This window comes from Sus scrofa, chromosome X, assembly GCF_054392235.1.
Source record: "Sus scrofa isolate SSC_HxYL_T2T_F1_AM1 chromosome X, Sscrofa_HxYL_maternal_Yorkshire_Landrace_v2.0, whole genome shotgun sequence".
In the NCBI taxonomy this organism is placed as follows: domain Eukaryota; kingdom Metazoa; phylum Chordata; class Mammalia; order Artiodactyla; family Suidae; genus Sus; species Sus scrofa.
Window position 1 is genome coordinate 93863624 of NC_139401.1, and position 22440 is coordinate 93886063.

Here is a 22440-nt window from a genome sequence, read left to right on the forward strand (position 1 = left end):
TTAAAAGTGGAAAGAAGCATAATGGCTGCCCTACCCTTGGACACCCACATCATTTCTGTCGAGAAGAATGGGGTGTTCTAAGCCCAGAAATGTGAAAATAGGACATTGATTCTGCTACAGAATGGGACCAGAGATGAGGTTGGAACAAGTGTCAGTGACCTAACTTCTTGGATTTGGTGCTGGTCTCAAAGACTCCAAACCTGACCCCCAGGATCACTTGAGGCTGAGAACTTACCTCAACTGAGTGCTTGTTAGCAGGCAATACTGCCTTTCATCCAGTCCCCAGTTTTCATACTGCTTAGTGCTCCACAGCAGAACAGGACATGGGGGCTCCTACTATTACTGTATCTTTAAAAATTATAGGGAAAATTTGATACTGGAAAAGGGGTTCTATGTCCCCTCTTGATCTGTGACTCAGTGTACTTCTGAATTCCAGAAGCTCTTATACTTTCAGAACTCATACCCTGGAAAATTCCACGAGAAGTTTTCATAGCCCTCAAGGAAATGATTTTCCATCGGACAGAGTAATGCTAACACCCAATGTCCTGATGCCTGCTCAGGCCAGGATACTAAAGAATCCTCAACCAGGGAGTTCCCGCTATGGCTCAGCGGGTTAAGAATCCGACTAGCATCCACGAGGATGCGGGTTCAATCCCTGGCCTCACTCAGTGGGTTAAGGATCTGGCATTGCCACAAGCTGTGGTATAGGTTGCAGATGCGGCTTGATCTGGCATTGCTGTGGCTGTGCTATAGGCTGGCAGCTACAGCTCCGATTCGACCCCTAGCCTGGGAACCTCCATATTGTGCAGGTGCAGTCCTAAAAAAAGGAAAAAAAAAGAATGCTCAGCCAGTGAAGGAGAAACTGAGGGGTCACCAGCTTCTCAGAGAGTAGGGCATAAATGCACAGAACCTGGATTCAGTTGCAACAAAGAAGGAACCGAGGTTGTCTTGCAGTTCAGAAGTTTATTATGAAGGGGATTGGGCCATTTGGTGTTTATATGCTTGAACTCTGCAGCCCTGTGTCCAGGCTATAGTGAGGAAGAAGCTGCTCTGATGGCCATAGGTGACATCATCCCAGGAATGTGCTGAGCCCTCTCTCTTGGGTCCCTGTTGCAATAGTTGGGGTCCAGCACTATCAGATAGACTCCACTGTGTTTCTTGTGCCTGAGCTGGAAGGATGATGTCTCTTAAAATTTCATCATAACAGGGGCTAAATACCTGCTGATTGTGATGCATCAGACTGACAAACTTCCAACCCAGTTATGCCAACACTCCCTTGATGAAAATAAAGCCTCCAGGGAAGTCTAGCAGAGATTCCTGCATACGACGAACCAAACAGCATTTGAGAAACAAGCGGATCCACTTATCTGTGAGCAAAAGAAAAGTTAAAAGGGAAACATCAAAGAGACTTTAGAAGAAATTCACAATGCCCTTGCACCTTCTGTTCACCAAAGTTTAAATTAACTGGGATGTTCATTGACTTACGCATTCATTTAGGTAAACCATATACATGAGATTTGATTGTTTTATTTTGAAGGAAGGAATGCCATCAGGCTCCCAAAGCAATGCATGATCCAAAAATGTCAAGATAGTAAATTTCCAGCTGCTCGTCATATTACATAACTCTAAGGGAGCTTCTGGCATGCATATGACCTAACAAGAGGATCCTAGACCTTGTACCTGAAATTCTAAGGACACATATTTCAGGCAGTATACCAAGTTCAGGCCCCTACACCCAAATCAGACTATGTCAAGACACAAAAATTAGAAGCAAGGTAGCCAAGTTCAATGCTTCCATTCCAACATGGACTATGTCCTACAGCCTAAGTTAGCATCAGTTCCTTGGAGGGGAGTAGGGACATGCATGGTAACTTAAAGCATGGGATAGAGAAAGCTTTTCCCATCATAGGTCTTGAACTATAGTTAGGGAATGACCAGGAATTACTGGGTTGGTAGGACAGTATCTCATGCCTGAAAATTACACATCCCAGCTGCAGATCTACCTTAAAATTATATCTTCACTCTTCAAACTGAAAGGGATATATTTCAATCCTGCACATTATACATAAGGAAACTAAAACCAAAAGACTTTCCCAATGATCATGCTTTTCCATTTTTAAATGGCTTCATAACTGATTTCCAGGGTTAAGTCCACCTTCTCTACATTACTGTTACCCATCACCACCACCACCATGGGGACTCTTACCAATGATGCTACAACACAGTTCTCTTTCTTGGCAATGTTCCGAAGTTGGCCTATAAGAGATGCTGTCTTTTCACTACTCAGGGCAGTGAGACCAATGTCCTTGAGGCCTTCATGGATTTCCTGAGACACTTGTTTGCTTATACTCACCAGAGCCTCTTCAGGCCTAGATAATGAAAGATAGAAAGTAGAGTGACCATGGCATAGGGGCAAAGCCTGGAGAGCCCCAAACCAGAAGCCAGGTGCACTGAGAAATGAATTCCAGCTCTCCAACACTAATAGATAGCAGGGCCCAATGTGTGAAATACCTTCATTGCTACCCTCAAGGTGCCAACTAATTCATACATATAGTACTCTACTCCAATTCAAAGAAAAAAAGATAAATTTAACATGGGTTCAGTTCCATCTTTGGATCCACCCAGTATTCTTTAGTCCCATAAACTTTATTCAAACACTATTTTGATTTTCTGAGGCATTTTCCATGGCTATTTTCCCTATTTCACCAATTAAATTATAAATACACAGAGACCTGAACTTCTAATTTCTCTTTTTACTTTGGTTGTGGGGCTCTGAATGTAGCAAATGATCAATCAATTTTATTGCCCAACTGATCAACTTCTGAATATATATACACAAGGTGTCACTCACTTAAATATAAAATGACATTTTTATCATTTGTAGCAAACTAGCTTCCACACTTTCCTCCTTGGAAATAAGTTTTGTCTCTATCCCAAGCCTTAATACGATTTATCAAAAGATGCCAATGACCTTTGCAGATGGTTTGCAAGGTCCTTTGTGTGGTTTGGGATGAAGAATAAGCAATAATACATTAACTGTCTAAGGCCCAAAAATTAACATATTATTTTCAACTCTCAGAAAGATCTATGAAGTTTACCTGGTGTTAAATTCTTCTGTCAGGGCCTTGGTTATATGTTTCAGTTTATCCACAAATTCAGGTGAGTTAAATAAAACATTACCAGAGAAACTTCTGGCAACTAGCAACACTGAGACCAGGATGGCTGACTGGTTCAACTGGGACTCTACGTCCTGTAGCCGGATTCTGTCCATTAGCAGAGTCTGATGAGGCAGGGAAGAGCAAGCTGTCAGGAGAAGAAGGTTCTAGTGAAAGTACTGAATACAAAACAAAACAACAATGCCCTAACACACATTCCTACCTCAGGAAACTCTTCACTGTCAGGATCCTAGACAAGAAGATTCAGGTAACCTTGGCATAGCACCACTGTGGAACTGGGAAGCTCCGAGTTGTTAGCTGCCCAATTTGGAGGTGAGCAGGCCATGCTGGAGAGCTGGGAGAGTCGGGAGAACTTGGAGATGGTGTAGTGAGGTCTAGAGCTGTTTTGGTTAGCCATTTTGTGGTGCAGTCAAGGAGATCTATGACATAGAAGGGAATATGTGAATATCTTCAAACTCTAAAGCTTGAAGATATAATCTTAGTCAATAAAGAAGTGATTTTGTAGGTCTTTCTGTCTTATAGAGATGTTCCTTCTTCTTACCCCTTACCCAAGAAAGAAACTTCCTATTCAAAAAACATAAAACACTCTGTCACTAAGAAGGCAGACCCAAGGTCAAATCTCCCATCTCCTGGCCTTAAATTTTGAACATACTGGGCTGCTTTTTGAGGAGTTTTTGGAATTTAGCTAGTTCATACTGGACAGAATGTTCCTGAAGGTAGGGTCGAAGGCTCTGGATAGTATAGTTCACCATGTCCATTTTCATCAGGCCCAGAACATGGAAGATACCCCTGTCATAGGAACAAATCAAATGTTTACACTCTGAAAGGAGATCTAGTGTGGTGTGGTGGAACCCAAGCAAAGAGTTCTAAAAGTCACAGTGTTTTAGAGTTTAAAAGGGCCTGAAAAACCACAGTACTATTTCAATTTACAAATAAAGACCACTGCCAAGGACCTAAGGCCACAGAGCGAGTTGCTAGCAAAGCCAGGAACATCTTCTGACCATTTAGTTACCAGACTAGGGCTCTTTCCATTGTAGTTGCTCCATCTTCTCAGAACAATTACTAAAATCCTAACTCTCTTTGAGTAGTTGGAATGATGTGTGATTGAATACTCATCGGGCATATCACTTTACCTTTCTGAGTCTTGGTTCTTCTAGCTGTGAAACAGAGAAAATCCTTATTCCTATCCCCCCACACAGGGTTTGAGTTAGGATACATAAGAGAATTTTTGAGAAAAGGCTGTTTGAAATCTCTAGAAGAAAGAATGACTGTACTCTAATTGTCTTAACAGCATCATTTCTTAAAAGGGGTCCAAAAGAATTAAAGATCATCAAAAAGCCCTGAGAGTCCATCCCTGGAAAATAAAAGCTAATAGCCCAGGGAGGAAAAACAGAGGTGTCAGTTCTTCAGTGTAGGAAAGCTAGACAAGGCAGGGGCTATAACATGGTATCTGGCCTACAGTCTTCTGGCACAGTGCCTAAGACAGATTTCAGAGACAATGCATCTAGTTTCTTACCCCAGTAACTGCACAGGATTTGTTATGCTCTCTAGTTTTTCCAATGCTTCATCTCAGACTGGTGCACATAGCAGAATCATCAAGTTGAGAATGTAGTTAGAGAGATGGGGGACATCCAGGACCCCATGCTCTGCTTCCTGCTTGAGGAGATCTATGTCCAGAGCTTCTTCAACCTTATTTCTTAGGCAGTTCTGGCGTAGTAACAGCAGTGATAGCAAGATCTTGGCAGAAAAGAAAATCAATGGAGCCAAATTGTTTAGAAGTCCATTCTCCAATGAACAATCCCCTTAAGACAAAGGCATCTCATCCTACATCTTTTGAGGGTCCAGAAACTAGATCTCCAAATTTATAATAAAGAATATTATTTCTCTCTGCTTAGGGGTCAACTAATTTAAGGCTTCATTGAGATCAGTACTAACAGTGCCATATTATTTTCTAAGCAGAAAGAGATAAAGATATGAATAAAAACAACAGTGTGATAAAAAGAAGTGTAGGACATAAAAATATAAAATATATACCACCACAGGTGATGAGGCATTCTTAATAAGGGATAAGGACATTATTATATTGTTTTACTTCAAAGGACAAAGATGAAACAGGCAAAGAAACTATTAAGGGTCACTAGAAATAACCTTTGACACAAAAATATAAGCTCCTTGTTGGCAAGGGCTCTCTTATTTATCTATGTGCTTCTGAAACACATAACATAATGGAGGGTCAGTGAAAATCTGCTTAACTGAATGATATACTGTGTTGTTACAGCAAGATCCCAGCTTTCAAGCTTTATCTCACACACACAAAAAATGGAAGTTTCTCCATATCATCTACTTAAGTAGTCGCCCATATTTAGAAAGGAAGTATGCTACTTAGAAAATCGGTAGCCATCAATCATCAAAAGGTCTGGGATGCTTAGGAACTTAATATACACAAATGGGAATTTGGTTACTCACCGCCTTAACTTCTCTCAGAAGTTCAAGAGCACAAGTGAAGTCAGGGGGAGTACTTGATAGCTGGTCTTTCAGATGGTCCCAAAAAGCATTGTACATTGTCTCCATAATACTGCCTTCCAGACTATAGGAAGGTTAAATGAGCAAATATCTCTTTACCCAGAGAATTGATAAAGGATCATAATCTCCTAAATCACAAACTGCATTTAAGATCACAAAAGACAGGGGAGTTTCCTTGTGGCCCAGTGGATTAAGGACCTAGCTTTGTCACTGCAGTGGCTCAGGTTGCTGTGGTGGCGCAGGTTTGATCCCTTACCCAGGAACTTCCACGTGCCACAGGTGAAGCCAAAAAAAAAAAAAATGGTCATGAAAGACCATGACATTGACAAGACAGGAGCTATGTTTAGACTTTAGCAGAACTGAATACATTGAGTTTAGTCTCAGATGCAAAGGCACTGGCCAAATTCTCTCAGAAGGTTACCTCAGGGTTCCAGAGAAACTCTCCTTCAGTAAGAGGAAACTTGAACTAGGCGGTGAGCCCCTGAGTTCCAGCCCTGGCTCTTCGTCTAACCTAAATTTGTGCCTTGGCTTCCATATCCATAGACTTATACCTTTGAACTAGATTATCTTTTTCCTTCAGTCTTGAAATCCAGGAAAGGATTTTCCTTCTTGATAACACTTGGAAATCTTATATGCACCTCAAACTCAGCAAGTCTAAAACTGAACTCATTATCTTCCTTTCTCAAACCTATTCCTTATTCAATCAAACCATAAAGCTTATCCATTTTCTGGAGTTCCCATTGTGGCTCAGCGTTAACAAACCTGACTAGTATCCATGAGGATGCAGGTTCGATCCCTGGCCTCACTCAGTGGGTTAAGGATCTGGTGTTGCCACAAGCTGCAATGTAGGTTGCAGATGAGGCTCGTATCCTGCGTTGCTGTGGCTGCGACTGTGGCAGGCAGCTATAGCTCTGTTTTGTCCCCCTAGCCTGGGAACTTCCGTATGCCACAGGTGAAGCCCTAAAAAGAAAACTATAAATAAATAAAATTTAAAAGCTTATCCTTTTTCCCATTAAAAAATACAAGAGTAATGCATGGTTTTGTTAAAAAATTTACAAGCAATACAAAGACAAATGAAAAACAAGTCAAAGTTCCTCCTCCAACACATCAATCCCATTTATGAGATGTCACCAAATATTATTTATCTACTGTGTAATAATTACTCTCCCTCATTCTTTTTATGCATTTGATCACCAAATTTCAGAGATTTTACTCCTTAAATATCTCTGAATCCATCTGCAACTTCCCAAAATTCCTACCTGGACTATAGAGATGATCTGGTAAATGGCTTTCCTGCCCCAACAAAGTCTTATTCCCACACTGCCACATATTCTTACTAAAACTAATGATTTTTCAAAGATAAAAATATAATCATAATGACATGCTTATTTATTTATTTATATTTTATTTTTGCTTTTTAGGGCTGCACCTACAGCATATAGAAGTTCCCAGGCTAGGCAGCTACAGCTGCCAGCCTACACCACAGCAACAAGGAATCCTAGCTTTGTCTGTGACCTACACCGCAGCTCACGGCAACACCAGATCCTTAACCCACTGAATGAGGCCAGGGATTAATCCTGCATCCTCATGGATACTAGTTGGGTTTGTTACCACTGAGCCACAATGGGAACTCCCATGGCATGCTTATTTAAAGTCCTTTCGAAGCTCCCCATCACCAGCAGGATGGCTTCTAAGACCCTTCATGATACTATTTTGACCCTTCACCTACCTTTCTGCCGACCTCCTTCTAACTCTGTTCTTCAATAATAAGTCTACTTATAATGAATATATAATCATCTTCCACCATTATATGCCTCTGACATGTCATTTCTACTTCCAGAAGAAGACTTTTCCCCCAGACCACCTGAAAAGCACCTATTCATGCTCCAAGATTCAAGTCAAGTGTTACCTTATCAGGAAAGTCTTCCTTGACTCTCCTCAGCTAAGCATGAACGAAGAATTCCATATACTAGATGTGAGAGAACTTATCACTGCATAGGAGCTATCTGCTATTTGACTATTTCTCCTCTATAAACTTCTTGATGTCAAGACAGCATTTTACTCATTTATATGTCCCCAGTATTTAACATTCTGCCTTCCATCTAGCATAGACTGAATAAATATCTGTTGAGTAAATACCTGGCAATGATAATTCCCTTGAGAATCCGTAACAGTAATAAGTATCACATTATAAGCTCAAAGGTAAAACCAATCACTGATAATCTATAGATAATAGATAACCCCAAATTCTATTTCAATCATCTCTTTTCCAGTATACTTTTTGTATTACTACACTAGAATAAGACTATTAATAACAAAACAATGAAAATCAAGCTCTAAATAGTATTATTTCCTCTGCTTCATTTACCCACCCCTCATCACCACAATGACGCCCCAAGTCCCTTTAACAGAAGTTTACTCTCTTAGTTTCACTTTCTCTGCACCCCTTTCAGTAGAATAACAAATCTAACTAAGGCACCAGGGACAGTGAAGGCAGTGAGGAAGATATAAGAAGGCCTGTGTTTTGGTAAAATCCTCCTTCGGGGAAGCTGTGCTTGGCATGAGTACCTACCTACTGGCAAACTAAGGACAAACTAAGAAGTATAAAGATCAGAGTTCCTCATTGTGGCGCAGCGGAAACAAATTTGACTAGTATCCATGAGGATATGGGTTCGATCCCTGGCCTTACTCAGTGGGTCAGGGATCCAGCATTGCCTTGACCTGAGGTGTAGGTGGCAGGCTGTGGCTTGGATCCCATATTACTGTGACTGTGTTGTAAGCCCTCAGTAGTAGCTCCGATTGGACCCTTAGCCTGGGAACTTCTATATGACACAGGTGCGGCCCCAAAAACCAAAAAAAAAAAAAAAAGTGTAAAGATCAAGAGGAACACTGACAGAGCAAGGTACTTAAGTAATAGATTCCCTGAAGGGGCAAAATAGAAGCCACTTTTTAAGGTGGGAAATTACAAATGCCATACACAATATAAGTTCTGACAAAGAAATTTACCCATTTAACTATTAATAAACCATTAGAAGTATTCAATTCATACTGAATGACTTATTTGTGTATTGCAGTAACAACATAATTAATAAGAGCTAGAATAAAGTCTGACTTTCGAGGGGAATTATTTTTTAATGGGTTCTGATCTCGGTTCATGGAATTTTTATTAAGCTGATTATGAAGCAGAAATGTTCCCTGAAATCCCTTACTCCATGAAGAGCTGGCAATACCACTATTAGAAAAGTAATCTTTTCATCTGTGCTTGGTCAATCTACAGACAATTAAAAGAAAAACTGCTAAGAGCTACTTCCTCCAAAACTGTCTAAGAAGATGTGAAATTCACTGCGTTTCACTGTTAATTAGAATTCCAATATGAACATTCTGGCAATAACTGCATTGATTTATTTCTCATTTAAATATAATTTCTGCCTTCCTTTACTCTGTGAGACTAATAATTGCACTGATTATTGCTCTGTTTTATTGGTTGGTACCATTTAAGACATACTCAAACATTAATTGTACTAATAAAAATAGTTCAAGCCTGATCAAAAGTCACTTGTAAAAAAAATAAAATAAAATAAAATAAGTCACTTGTGATATGTACCTATGCCAGGAGGAGAAAAATGGAAAAAATAGAAGCGTCTGTACCTGTTGGGAAGTAATACAATCTCTTCCATACAAAAATCTTGATTGACCATGATTTCATGAGCAATGCTAAGCTGAGAAACTTCGTTAATTCTCTCTATCAGATCTGTGACAGAAAGCACTTCAGGTTGGCTCTCTGGAAAAAGGCATAGCAGTCATCAACAAGGAACCCCCACAAAGAGAATTTCTATTTCATTCAGAGATTCAACCAGCCAAATAAAACCCTCAAATTTAAATTTATCAAACAAATCTTACATGGACTCATGTGATCATCCCAGTATTTAAGGTTGTCTGAAATCTTTGCCCTTCAAACAGCTCTAGAAACCTCAGAGAAGTCAGATATGAGAAATTAGTTTGTGAAAAGTAAAAAATGAAACTGATTTCAAAGACTATTGCTTGAAATATCTAAACAATAAGGAAAACATAGCAAAGAAACAATGAATAAGTCGTGGTTTATAAAATAAACCTTTATCTAGAACTTACTGTTTCTACTGTCCTTGTCCTACCTCTGATGAGACAGGAAGAGACACAAAATGATAATATCCTTATGGATAACACCAAAAATTTTATTAGATGGCTATAAAGCTTAATGATGCTTAAAGCACTGTTCCAAAATCTGGGGATTCCACAGACCAATAAAATTTTACACACACAAAAAAATGAGTGACTGACAATGATTTTCCAATTTTAATTTTTCCACATATGGGCATTGTGGCAAATAAAAACAAAAAACCAACCTTACCATAATCCAAAAAATCATTTCATTAAAAAAGTATATTTTAGGAGTTCCCGTCATGGATCAGTGGAAACAAATCTGACTAGCATCCATGAGGATGCAGGTTCACTCGGTGGGCTTGCTCAGTGTGTTGATGATCCAGCGCTGCAGTGAGCAGTAGTATAGGTAGGAGACTTGGCTCGGATCCCACGTTGCTGTGGCTGTGGTGTAGGCTGGCAGCTATAGCTCTTCTTTGACCCCTAGCCTGAGAACCTCCATATGCCGTGGGTGCGTCCCTAAAAAGACAAAAAACAAACAAAAAAAAGTATATTTTAACCTCTAGAAAGGCAAAAAAGAAAACATTCAGAATATAGCAGTCATTTAAACTGCATCAATTTAACTTTATTTGAAAATCTCATTACAATATCTTTGTTTTATTTCATTCAAGATTGGTAAAAACTTTGTCACACACTAGCATCGGAATCTGGAACAACTGTTCTGAGTTTATTATACAGTTGGCAGTCTGTATCTGTGGATTCTGCACTAGGAACCATGAGGTTGAGGGTTTGATCCCTGGCCTTGCTCAGTGGGTTAAGGATACCGCGTTGCCATGAGCTGTAGTGTAGGCTGCAGACGCGGCTCAGATCTGGTGTTACTGTGGCTGTGGCGTAGGCTGGCAGCTGTAGCTCCAATTACACTCCCTAGCCTGGGAACCTCCATAGGCTTCGGGTGCTGCCCTAAAAAGACAAAAAACAAAAAAGAAAGAAAGAAAGAAAGAAAGAACAGGAGGAGGTAAGTAGGTTATATGCAAATACTATGCATATAACCTACTTACAAGTCCCTTTTACATAAGGGACTTGAGCACCATGGATTTTGGTAACCTGCGGGGGGTGGGTGGTTTCTGGACCCAATTCCTCATGGATACAGACAGCTGTACAGACTACTTAATTACAGCAGAGATACATAGTAAGTACACAAAGTAGTTATAATTATTACCTGGTATAAAATAAAGCATGCAATAAAACCATTTTCTCACATTCAATATTGTTCAATAACTTATTCAGAGAGAACTATTTATAACCAAAATATAACGACTCACATACAAGAATCCTAAAACTTTCCCCGAGGAGATGATCAACTTATGTACATTTACTTCTCACTAAAAAAAACCTTTCTACAAAAGTTAGTACTATCAATCCACATCTCCTTTCCATCCTAACTAAAAAGCTACATATGTTAAAATGTACCATCTAATCAATTCATTAAGCCATTTATTTGAGACACTGTGGCACTACTAAACGTGCCATTCTATTTACTAGCAGTGACCCTAAATGGCAGCTAGAGAAACATACATGATTCAACTAAATAATATTGTGGCTTCCAACTATTTTTTTCCCATTTCTGTCTTCAAGAGTTTAGATCAAAGCATTATATTTGGACAGATCTTCAGATTTATGTTTGGTTAAATTCACTGGAGATTATCACAAGAGTATTGCGATTTCCTATGAGGTTGGACTAGTCAAACAAAAACCTCAAATAAATGCTTACCATAAGGTGTGGAAGAGATCTCATGCCTCTATGTATATAGAAAAGCACTGTTATTACAGATCTAAAAAATTTACCCTAGAGCAGTGATAATTCTTATGTCAACAAAGTGCTCCTGGGAAAGGACAGAACACAATTCCAGCACTACATTATTTGAATTCTTTCAAATCCATCCTAAAGCTATTTACAATCTACAAATCAAAATATAAGAATGCAACCTATTTCCCATGTTTTGTACTAAATTTGATACTCAAGTCTTCTCAAACACAAGTCATTATGCTTTCTTGGCCTCTTTCTCTAGAGTTAAAGTCTTTTAATTTCATTTGCCAATCAGAGGCGTAGGTCCAATATGTAAAGATTGGAGGGAAAAACAAAACAAGGAAAAGAATAATCTAAAAGAAGAGTTGCAGAAGGATGAGCAGTGAAAAACGTAAGGTTGCAAGAGCCTTTAAGGGACTTAAGCCACAGGCTATCTATTCCTTTAACCTACTGTGATCAAGAATTAACCAAGGAAGTGATGACAGAATTCAAGACCTACCAGGAGAGTGGTCATCTGAACAGAAGCTATGTTTTCCTGGCTCTGCCCTGGTGTCTTGGATTTATGGGCTCCACTCTCTCCTTCATTGGGATCATTCTGGAGCACAGTTTTTTCAATCTTGGGCATTTTGATGTTACCTAGAATTGGGGAAAAAAGAAGAGGCAAGCTGTTGGTTGTGTAAGATTTGACTCTGACTCAGGGATGAGAGGGAGGAGGGCTCTTCAACTGCCGTAGTGTGCCTTGATGACTGAACCTGCTGCTCCCTGTTGAGGAGGTTAAGGACAAGGGCTTCAAGGGACACTCATTGGAACAGCTAGGTTCCCCAAACAGCCTTGGGGGGAGGAGAACTTGGGACTAGTTGGGCTGTCCTTGCTGAAATCAAAGTGTTGGGGCAAGTAGAATAGAAAACCAAGGCCCAGAGATGGACAATGACTTGCCAGAGGGCACACAGCACAGGACTGGCAGAAGTGGGAGAGGAAACTTCCCCAACACCAGTTGTCTTTAATCTGAGAATATCCCCCTTCATCCTTAATTTCAGCCCCCGACTCGTCTTTGGTTACAATGAGGGGTGGCAGCTAGACTCAGGCAGGAAGAGACCCCCACTGCCCCAGGACCCTGGCCCCTCACCTTCTCCCAGTTCTTGACCAGCTGCCCCATGTTTGTGTCTGTTAGGCCCCTAGGCCTCTTCAATCTAGTCCTGGGACATACCATCGAGGACTGGGCAGGAGTGGAGATCAGCAGGAAGGAGTTGGACACAACCATAAAGATGATGGAACCAACCCAGAGTGCACCCCTATCAGTGACGCTAGATAGAAGAATCTGAAACCGGAAAACAAAGGGAGGTGGGTTTCCCGGGTAGCAGGACTGGTCATGTGCCCAGGGTACCATGGGAACCAAGAGCAGGAAAGGCAAGCAGGGACAGGCTTCCGTGATAGGAAGCAAGAGGCTGAAATGCTCTGTGAGGGGACTGCGGGCTCATACCCTTCTTTGAAGGTTCAAAGCGTCTCAGGAGCCCCTCAAGAGCTTGCAGTTAATCTTCTCAAGTCCCTTTCCTCACCCATAGGCAAGGAACTGTCTAGGGTTACCATCCTCTCCCCTCTAGGGGAAAATAAAACATTTAAATAACCGTTTAGAGAGGTTACCTGGTAGCCTAGCAGTTAAGGATTCAGCATTGTTGCTGCCGTGGCTCAGGTTCTAGGCTGGGAATTTCTGCATGCCACAGGTTCGGTAAATAAATAAATAACCATTTACCAAAAAATAGGAGCATTTTTGTTTGCTTCACTTCAGGTTCATTTAGCCTTTGAAAAAAAGAACCAATGGCATTACAGAAATCCAGAATTATGTTTTGAGGGTTGTTTTCTTTTTTTCTTTTGTTTAAGTGAATCCTTCACACAATGTGGAGACAAATAGGCTATTAAACTTCCATTTTACAAATATGGAAACCTAGCATCATTTTAAAAGGCGAGTCATAGAGGCTTTGTGGTGAACTGGCAAGACCATAAGTCTCAGAGGGAGCCTAGGTATTGGTTTGGTAATTCCAACTGTGTTCCTGGCTTGTTCTTCATTAGAATCCAATTGTGAGCCTTGGAGATCATCTAGAACATGAGGGTGTTGGAATAGATGGCTCTAAGGGCCCTCGTGTTACTCACTGTTTACTCCTAGTTTACTTTTTCACTTGAATATACTACAGTGATTTGAGGACCCCTGGATTGGCCCATTTCCAAATTGGGGGAGGGGATGTATTTTTTTTAAAAAAAGATGTCTTTGCCCTGCACTATTCCATCCTGCTTCTTTATCTTGATGATTTTTTTAACCCATTAACTTTTTTTCATAAAACAAAAATGTGATTTGACTAAATTCTCATCCCAATTCTTACCTTGTTAGGGTCAATGGTGAAGTGTGGATATCTTGCACAAGGGTTATAGAGCAGAAGTCCAAGAATTTTCCAGTCTAAGGAAACTCCACCCTGCTTCTAGGTCCAAAAGAATGTGAGGGATATTTGGCAGTCAAGTTGCTGCTTTCTTGGCTGGATAGTGTATAATATTAATAAATGCTAAATCTGAATACCTTCCTCATCCTCTCCTATTATTTGCCTCAGTAAAGTCAACTATGAAACAATGCTGTTACACATAACTCAGAAAAAAATGGTTAAATACATTTTTCTTGATTTGAACATCAATTTTTACATTCATAAAGCATGGGTTTCACTATACCAGAAATTGACTTCTTTTTATTTTGTATTTTGAATATTCTTTTTTTTTTTTTGCCATACCTGTGATGTGGAAGTTCCCGAGCCAGGGATCAAACCCACAGAACAGCAGCGACCTAAGCCACTGGATCCTTAAACCACTGCACCACAAGGGAACACCTGATTTCTCTTTTTAAAAATCAGATTTCTACTTTGTTTCTAAGAAAAATTATCTGGAATGACATCGATTTTTTTCCTTACAAAAAATTGCATTGTTTAAAAGACTCTTCTCAGTTATGCTTGAAATTCTATTAGTTCTAAATTCATATAAATTAAACTGTCTTTTTCATGGCTGCACCTGCAGCATATGGAAGTTCCTGTGCCAGGAATTGAATCCAAGCCACATCTGCAACCTACACCACGGCCATAGCAATGCCAGATCCTTAACCCACAGCAGGAACTCCTTAAACTGTCTTTTAAAAAGTAGAATATATCTTATAAAAACAGTTTTAGGTTCACAACACAATTGAACAGGAAGTACATATGCCCCAGGCTCTAGTCATGTATAGCCTCCCTCACTATGAATATCCCCCATCAGAGTGGTACACTTATTACAACTGATGAGACACATCATTAGCACTCACAGTCCACAGTTTACATTAGGGTTCACTCTTGATGTGTACATTCTATGGTTTTGGACAAATGTATAATATGTACCCACCGTTATAATAGCATACAGTGTAGTTTTACAATCCTAAAAACCATCTGTGTTCCCCCTGTTCATACCCTCCTTTCACCTAGCCCTGGCAACCATTGATCTTTATTGTCTTCATAGTTTTACCTTTTCCAGAATGTCATATAGTCAGAGTTATCCAGTAAGTAGTTTTTTCAGATTAACTTCTTTCACTTAGTAATATGGATTTAAGTTCCCGCTATTTCTTTTCATGGCTTGATAGCTCATTACTTTTTAGATAGCTCATTACTTTTTAGCTCTGAATAATATGTCATTGTCCAGATAGACCACAGTTTATTTATCTTTTCACCTATTGAAGCATGTCATAGTTGCTTCCAAGTTTGGGCAATTGCGAATAAATCTGCTATAAACATCCGTGTGCATGTTTTTGTGTGGACGTTAATTTTTCAGCTCCTGTGGGTAAATATCAAGGGGTGTGATTACTGAATTGTATGGAATCGGTGGGTTTAGTTTTGAAAGAAACCGCCAAACTGTCTTCCAACGTAGCTGTGCTATTTCTATTCTTCTCTTAAAATGATTAATCTTTTCATAGATTTTCTATGCAATTGAAGATCTCTTACCTCCGTTTTATATACACTACATTTGTTTTAATTAGCATTCATTTGATTCAGTGAGGTTTCTTTTCTTTTCTTTTTTTTTTGTGTGTTTTTTTTTTTTTTTTTTTTTTTTTTTGGCCCTGCTTTTGGTATGTGGAAGTTCCCTGGCCAGGGATCAAACCCATGCCACAGCAGCAACCGAAGCTGCTGCAGTGACAATGCCATATCCTTAACCCACTGTGCCACAAGAGGACTCCCAGTGAGTTTTGTACATTAAAAAATGGAGTTCTGGGGGAGGGAGTAGGATGGAGTGGGGATCTGGGGTTAGTAGATGAAACTCTTGCATTTGGAATGGTTGGGCAATGAGATCCTGCTAAATAGCACAGGGAACTATATATCTAATCACTTGTGATGGAACATAATGGAGGACAATGTGAGAAAAAAATGTGTATATATATGTATGACTGGGTCACTTTGCTGCACAACAGAAATTGAAAGAACATTGTGAATCAATCATAATAAAAAAATTAAGAAAACAAGGAATTTTGAAATAAAAAATAATAAAAATTTTTAAAAATAAAAAGGGAGTTCCCTGGTGGTCTAGCAGTTATGGATCTTCATTGTCACTGCTGTGGTGTGGGTTCGGAACCCTGGGAACTTCCACATGCCATGGGCATGGCCAATAAAAAAGATCTATCTTTAGAGATCATAGGGTTTGGAGTATGGTTTATTTGGTAGCTGGCAGTATTCGTTAATGTCTTCTACCGCATCAAGGAGTCATTATGGTAGGAAATAGAATATTAGGAGAGAGGAAAAGATGGCGGAGGAGTAGGGGGTCACGCTCACCCTCTCCCACAAACACAACAAAAAAAGCACATCTACAGAATAAATGACTCGCACAGAACAGTAACCAATCGCTGGCAGAGGAACCTAAACTCCAATAACGGCAAGAAGTTCGTGACATTATTGGGCGGAACGGGAGAAAAGAGGAGTGAGAGAAGGTGAATCCGAGCGGGACGGGCGCTCCCGAAAGGGAACTGCGGAGGAGAAAGGGATCCCGCACCCTGGAAAGTCACCTACCGGGCGAAAGATCAAATGAACCGGAGGAATCCCCAGATGCAGAGAAGAGTGTAGCAGTAAGTCGGAGTACGGAAAAACGGATCAAGAACCCAACGGACCATCTGAACTACGGGCACAGTCACCAAAAATTGAGACGCCTGGGTGGGGGCTGGGCACTGAGACCTCGCCTCTGAAGGTTAGTCCCCGAGAGGGGGCCGGGGGATGCCTGGGTGGGGGCTGGGCACCGAGACCTCTCCTCCGAAGGTTAATCCCCGAGAAAGGGCCAGGGGACGCCTGGGTGAGGGCTGGGCACTGAGACCTCGGCTCCAGAGATTAGTCCCTGGGCTAGGGGGGCGGGGCAGAGCGGAAACTGCTTGGGAGGTCTAGAAACCATTTGACGGGGCAGAGACTGCCTGGGAGACTAGAAAAAAAGCTGTCACAGAGGAAGGGAGCAATACTCTAGGAGCGGGGAAGTGGAAAGCCACATCAGAGGGAACCTGGGAGAAGAGCCTGGTCTGTGCCCGTGCTAGGCCTGCTTGCCCTTTGGAGGAGCTACACTTCCGCAGAGCTGCACCAAACACCACCAGCCCCCGAGAAAAGGCCTGCAGCCCAGAAAAGCTAGAACAAGCTTAGCCAGGCTGTGAATAGATCGGCCTAATTCTCGGACGGTTTTTCTGAGTCGGGCTGCCCCGGGGAGGAGCCTCTTGGGTTTCCAACGGCCCTGCTACCCGCCCAAGCCCCCAGGGGATGCTCTAGTGGACCAGCTGCATAGGACTGCCAGCTCCAGGCAGGACCCCCTGCAGCCCAGAAAAGCTGCAACAAGCCTGGCCGAGTCAGACGGTTTTTCTGAGTTGGGCTGCCCTGGGGAGGAGCCTCTTGGGTCTCCAACGGCTCTGCTACCCACCCAAGCCCCCAGAGGGTACCCCACTCACGTGAAATAACTGCTCAGCACCACCAGCCCCCTAGAAGAGCCCCTGCAGCCCAGGAAAGCTGCAACAAGCTCGGCCAGACTGTGAAAAGATCCGCCTACATTCTCAGGCTGTCCTTCTGAGTTGGGCTGCGCTAGGGAAGAGCCTCTTAGGTTCTCAGTGACCCAGATAGCTACTCCAGCCCCCAGGGGGTGATGCACCCCCGAAGAGCAGCTGCCCAACACCGCCAACCCCCTGCAAGAACCCCACAGCCTAAAAATGCCAGAGCAAGCTCTGCATGACCAAGTGAAATCTGCTACCATTGTGGTGGGGACCTCCCAGTCCTTTCTGCCCTCACGAAGTCCTCCTTTGGGCTTTTCTGGAGTGTTGAACAACACTCCAGAAAAGCCACACTGCCTCAAAAAATATTGACCAACAACGCCAGCCCTCACGAAATATTCCACGGCAGTGACAAGGCAAACACTGCCCGATAACGGAGAGTACATCTCCCTCAGGAGAAAGAGAACAACAAGCAAGATGAAGAAGCTGAGAAACCACCCCCAGTCAAACCAACAGGAGAACTCACCTAAAACAGTCAGCAATGAAACAGATCTCTGCAGTCTGACAGACCTGGACTTCAAAAGAGAAATAGTGAAAATACTGAAGGAATGAAGAGAAGATATGAACAGTAATGCAGATACCCTCAGAAAGGAACTAGAAAATATAAGGAGGAGCCAAGAAAAACTAGAACATTCATTTGCAGAGATGCAAACTGAACTAGGGGCAGTAAAAACCAGAATGAATAATGCAGAAGAATGAATCAGTGATATGGAAGATAGAATAATGGAAATCACTCAATCCAGTCAACAGACAGAAAACCAAATCAAAAAACTGGAAAGCAATATAAGAGACCTATGGGATAATATAAAGCAGGCCAATCTATGCATAATAGGAATTCCAGAAGGAGTAGAAAAAGATAAGGGGATGGAAAATATATTTGAAGAAATTATCGATGGAAACTTCCCAAATCTAAAGGATACTGGATTCAAGATACAAGAAGCACAGAGCGCCGCAAACAAACTGAACCCAAACAGACCCACACCAAGACACATCATAATAAAAATGGCAAAAGTTAGTGATAAAGAGAGGATCCTAAAGGCAGCAAGAGAAAAACAGAATGTTACCTACAAGGGAACCCCCATAAGAATATCAGATGATTTCTCTACAGAAACACTACAGGCCAGGAGGGAATGGCAAGAGATATTTAAAGTGCTCAACTAGAACAAACAATCCAAACATTTATATGGAACAACAAAAGACCCAGAATCGCCAAAGCAATCCTGAGAAACAAAAACCAAGCAGGAGGCATAACTCTCCCAGACTTCAAGAAACACTACAAAGCCACAGTCATCAAAACAGTGTGGCACTGGTATCAAAACAGACAGACAGACAAATGGAACAGAATAGAGAATCCGGAAATAAACCCTGACACCTATGGTCAATTAATCTTTGACAAGGGAGGCAAGAACATAAAATGGGAAAAGGAAAGTCTATTCAGCCAGCATTGCTGGGAAACCTGGACAGCTGCATGCAAAGCAATGAAACTAGAACACACCCTCACACCATGCACCAAAATAAACTCCAAATGGCTGAAAGACTTAAATATACGACAGGACACCATCAAACTCCTAGAAGAAAACATAGGCAAAACACTCTCTGACATCAACATCATGAATATTTTCTCAGGGCAGTCTCCCAAAGCAATAGAAATTAGAGCAAAAATAAACCCATGGGACCTCATCAAACTGAAAAGCTTTTGCACAGCAAAGGAAACCCAAAAGAAAACAAAAAGACAACTTACAGAATGGGAGAAAACAGTTTCAAATGATGCAACCGACAAGGGCTTAATCTCTAGAATATATAAGCAACTTATACAACTCAACAGCAAAAAAAACCAATCAATCAATGGAAAAATGGGCAAAAGACCTGAATAGACATTTCTCCAAAGAAGATATACAGATGGCCAACAAATACATGAAAACATGCTCAACATTGCTGGTTATAAGAGAAATGCAAATCAAAACTACCATGAGATATCACCTCACACCAGTCAGAATGGCCATCATTAATAAATCCACAAATAACAAGTGCTGGAGGGGCTGTGGAGAAAAGGGAACCCTCCTGCACTGCTGGTGGGAATGTAAACTGGTACAGCCACTATGGAGAACAGTTTGGAGATACCTTAGAAATCTATACATAGAACTTCTATATGACCCTGCAATCCCACTCTTGGGCATCTATCCAGACAAAGCTCTACTTAAAAGAGACACATGCACCTGCATGTTCATTGCAGCACTATTCACAATAGCCAGGACATGGAAACAACCCAAATGTCCATCAACAGAGGATTGGATTAGGAAGAGGTGGTATATATACACAATGAAATACTACTCAGCCATAATAAAGAATGATGACATAATGCCATTTGCAGCAACATGGATGGAACTAGAGAATCTCATACTGAGTGAAATGAGCCAGAAAGACAAAGGCAAATACCATATGATATCACTTATAACTGGAATCTAATATCCAGCACAAATGAACATCTCCTCAGAAAAGAAAATCATGGACTTGGAGAAGAGACTTGTGGTTGCCTGATGGGAGTTGGAGGGAGTGGGAGGGATCAGGAGCTTGGGCTTATCAGACACAACTTAGAATAGATTTACAAGGAGATCCTGCTGAATATCATTGAGAACTTTGTCTAGATACTCATGTTGCAACAGAAGAAAGGGTGGGGGAAAAACTGTAATTGCAATGTATACATGTAAGGATAACCTGACCCCCTTGCTGTACAGTGGGAAAATAAAAAATAAAAAAAAAAGAAACTCTCCTAAGATGGGAACTAGAAAAAAAAAAAAAAAGAAGAATATTAGTGGTCACTCGGCATCGGAGTGCATTACAGAAATTCCTAACTGATACTTGATCATTAATTTCATAGCTTTGATTTCCAAGCCTACTTCTTCTTATAAAGGTTCTTTCGTCTCTGATTAGCTCAGAACTATATTGGACTCTGAAGCTTTTCTGGATTAATCGAGATCCTTTTTCAAAACCAGTCTCATCCAGATCTACAAGTCTCTCAGAAGGGTAAGAGAAATAATATCCAGAGAAATTCGTTACTTTTCCAGTATTTCTCAAAATATTAGAACATTTACTAGGTTAATGATTGATTACCAATGATCTATATAGTCTGTGAGGACAGCAGCCTTATCTTTTTTTTTTTTTTTGTCTTTTTTTAGGGCCGCATCCATGGCATATGGGGGTTCCCAGGCTAGGGGTCGAATTGGAGCTGTACCCGCTGGCCTACACCACAGCTACAGCAATGCCAGATCCGAGTTGTGTCTGCTGCTATACCACAGCTCACAGCAATGCCAGATCCTTAACCCACTGAGCGAGTCTAGGGATCAAACCTACATCCTCATGGATGCTATTCAAATTCATTTCCACTGAACCACGACAGGAACTCCAGCAGCAGCCTTATCTTTGGTATGACACTAGGTGCATAGCTTTCAAATAGATACTTCTTGATTGAAACAACTTCAAAGTATATTCAGAATGTTCTATTTGTGTGATGGAGAGCATATATTTTTATTTAAATTAATAAATGAATTTGACACGTTAAAATAAATTAATAAATAAAATGAGGTTGTTTGTGTTCTTACTGTTGTGTTTTAATAGTTCTTTGTATATTTAAGATAACAGTCTTTTATCTGATATCCATTTCAAATAGTTTCTCCCATTCTGGGGCTTATCATTTCATTCTCCTGAATGGAAAGGTTTGATTTTAACAATGCCTAGCTTATCAGTTTCTTTCATGGATTATGCCTCTGGTTTCGCAAATAAAAATTCACTAACAAACCCAAGGTTATCTAAATTTTGTCCTATGTTCTCTAGTAGGAGTTTTATAGTTTTGCATATTATATTTAGGTCAGCGACCCATTTTGACTTAATTTTTATGAACTGTGTAAGATCAATGTCTGTATTTTTTTTTTTTTTTGCATGTGGATGTCCAGTTATTCCAGTACCACTTATTGTGGAGGCTATCTTTTCTCCATTCTATTGCCTTTGCTCCTTTGTCAAAGATCAGTTGACTTTATTTATGTAGGTGTATATCTGGGCCCTCTCTTCTATTCCATTTGTCCAATATCTTGTCAACAACCACACTGTCTATATTATTGTAGTTTTATAGTATTGCTTGAAGTTGAGTGGTGTCAGTCTTCCAACTTTGTTCTTCTCCCCGAATATTTTGTTGGCTATTCTGGCCCCTTCACCTCTCCATGTAAGTGTTAGGATCATTTTGTCAGTATCTGCAAACTAACTTGATGGTATTTTGATTTGGATTGCATTGAATCTATAAACATGGGAAGAACTGACATCCTGACAATATTTATCCATGTATGTGAAATGTCTCTTCATCAACTTGCTTTTCCTTTGATTTCATTCATCAGAGTTTTGTGGTTTTACTCATATAGATATTACACCTAATTTGCTATATTTTTACCTAATTATTTCATATTTGGGGTACTAATATAGATGGTATTTTTTCCATTTCAGATTTGACTTTTCATTGGAATATATAGGAGAGCAATTTACTCTTACGTATTTGTATCCTGCAATGTTACTATCATCACTTGTCAATTCTAGGTGTTTAATTTCTTCAGATTTTGCACATAGACTATCCTGTCATCTGTGAACAAATGTCATCTATCTCTTGTCTTGTACATTAGCTAAGCTTTCAATACAATGATGAGAGTGCGCAGCCTTGTCTTATTCCTTATCTTAGAAGAAAAACTTTC

The 22440-nt window shown here is 40.6% G+C and overlaps 1 protein-coding gene across 1 annotated transcript; it reads right to left on the bottom strand.

Moving 5' to 3' along the window:
• Nucleotides 1-954: 954 nt before the first annotated feature.
• On the bottom strand, nt 955-12268 carry LOC100512388 (T-complex protein 11-like X-linked protein 2). The gene is given in 11 exon segments (XM_021079924.2): nt 955-1362; nt 2201-2369; nt 3099-3280; nt 3379-3509; nt 3512-3595; nt 3829-3965; nt 4693-4913; nt 5643-5763; nt 9348-9476; nt 12139-12172; nt 12175-12268. Coding segments are annotated over 11 exon segments (1698 nt in total). The 3' UTR covers nt 955-966.
• Nucleotides 12269-22440: the final 10172 nt, after the last annotated feature.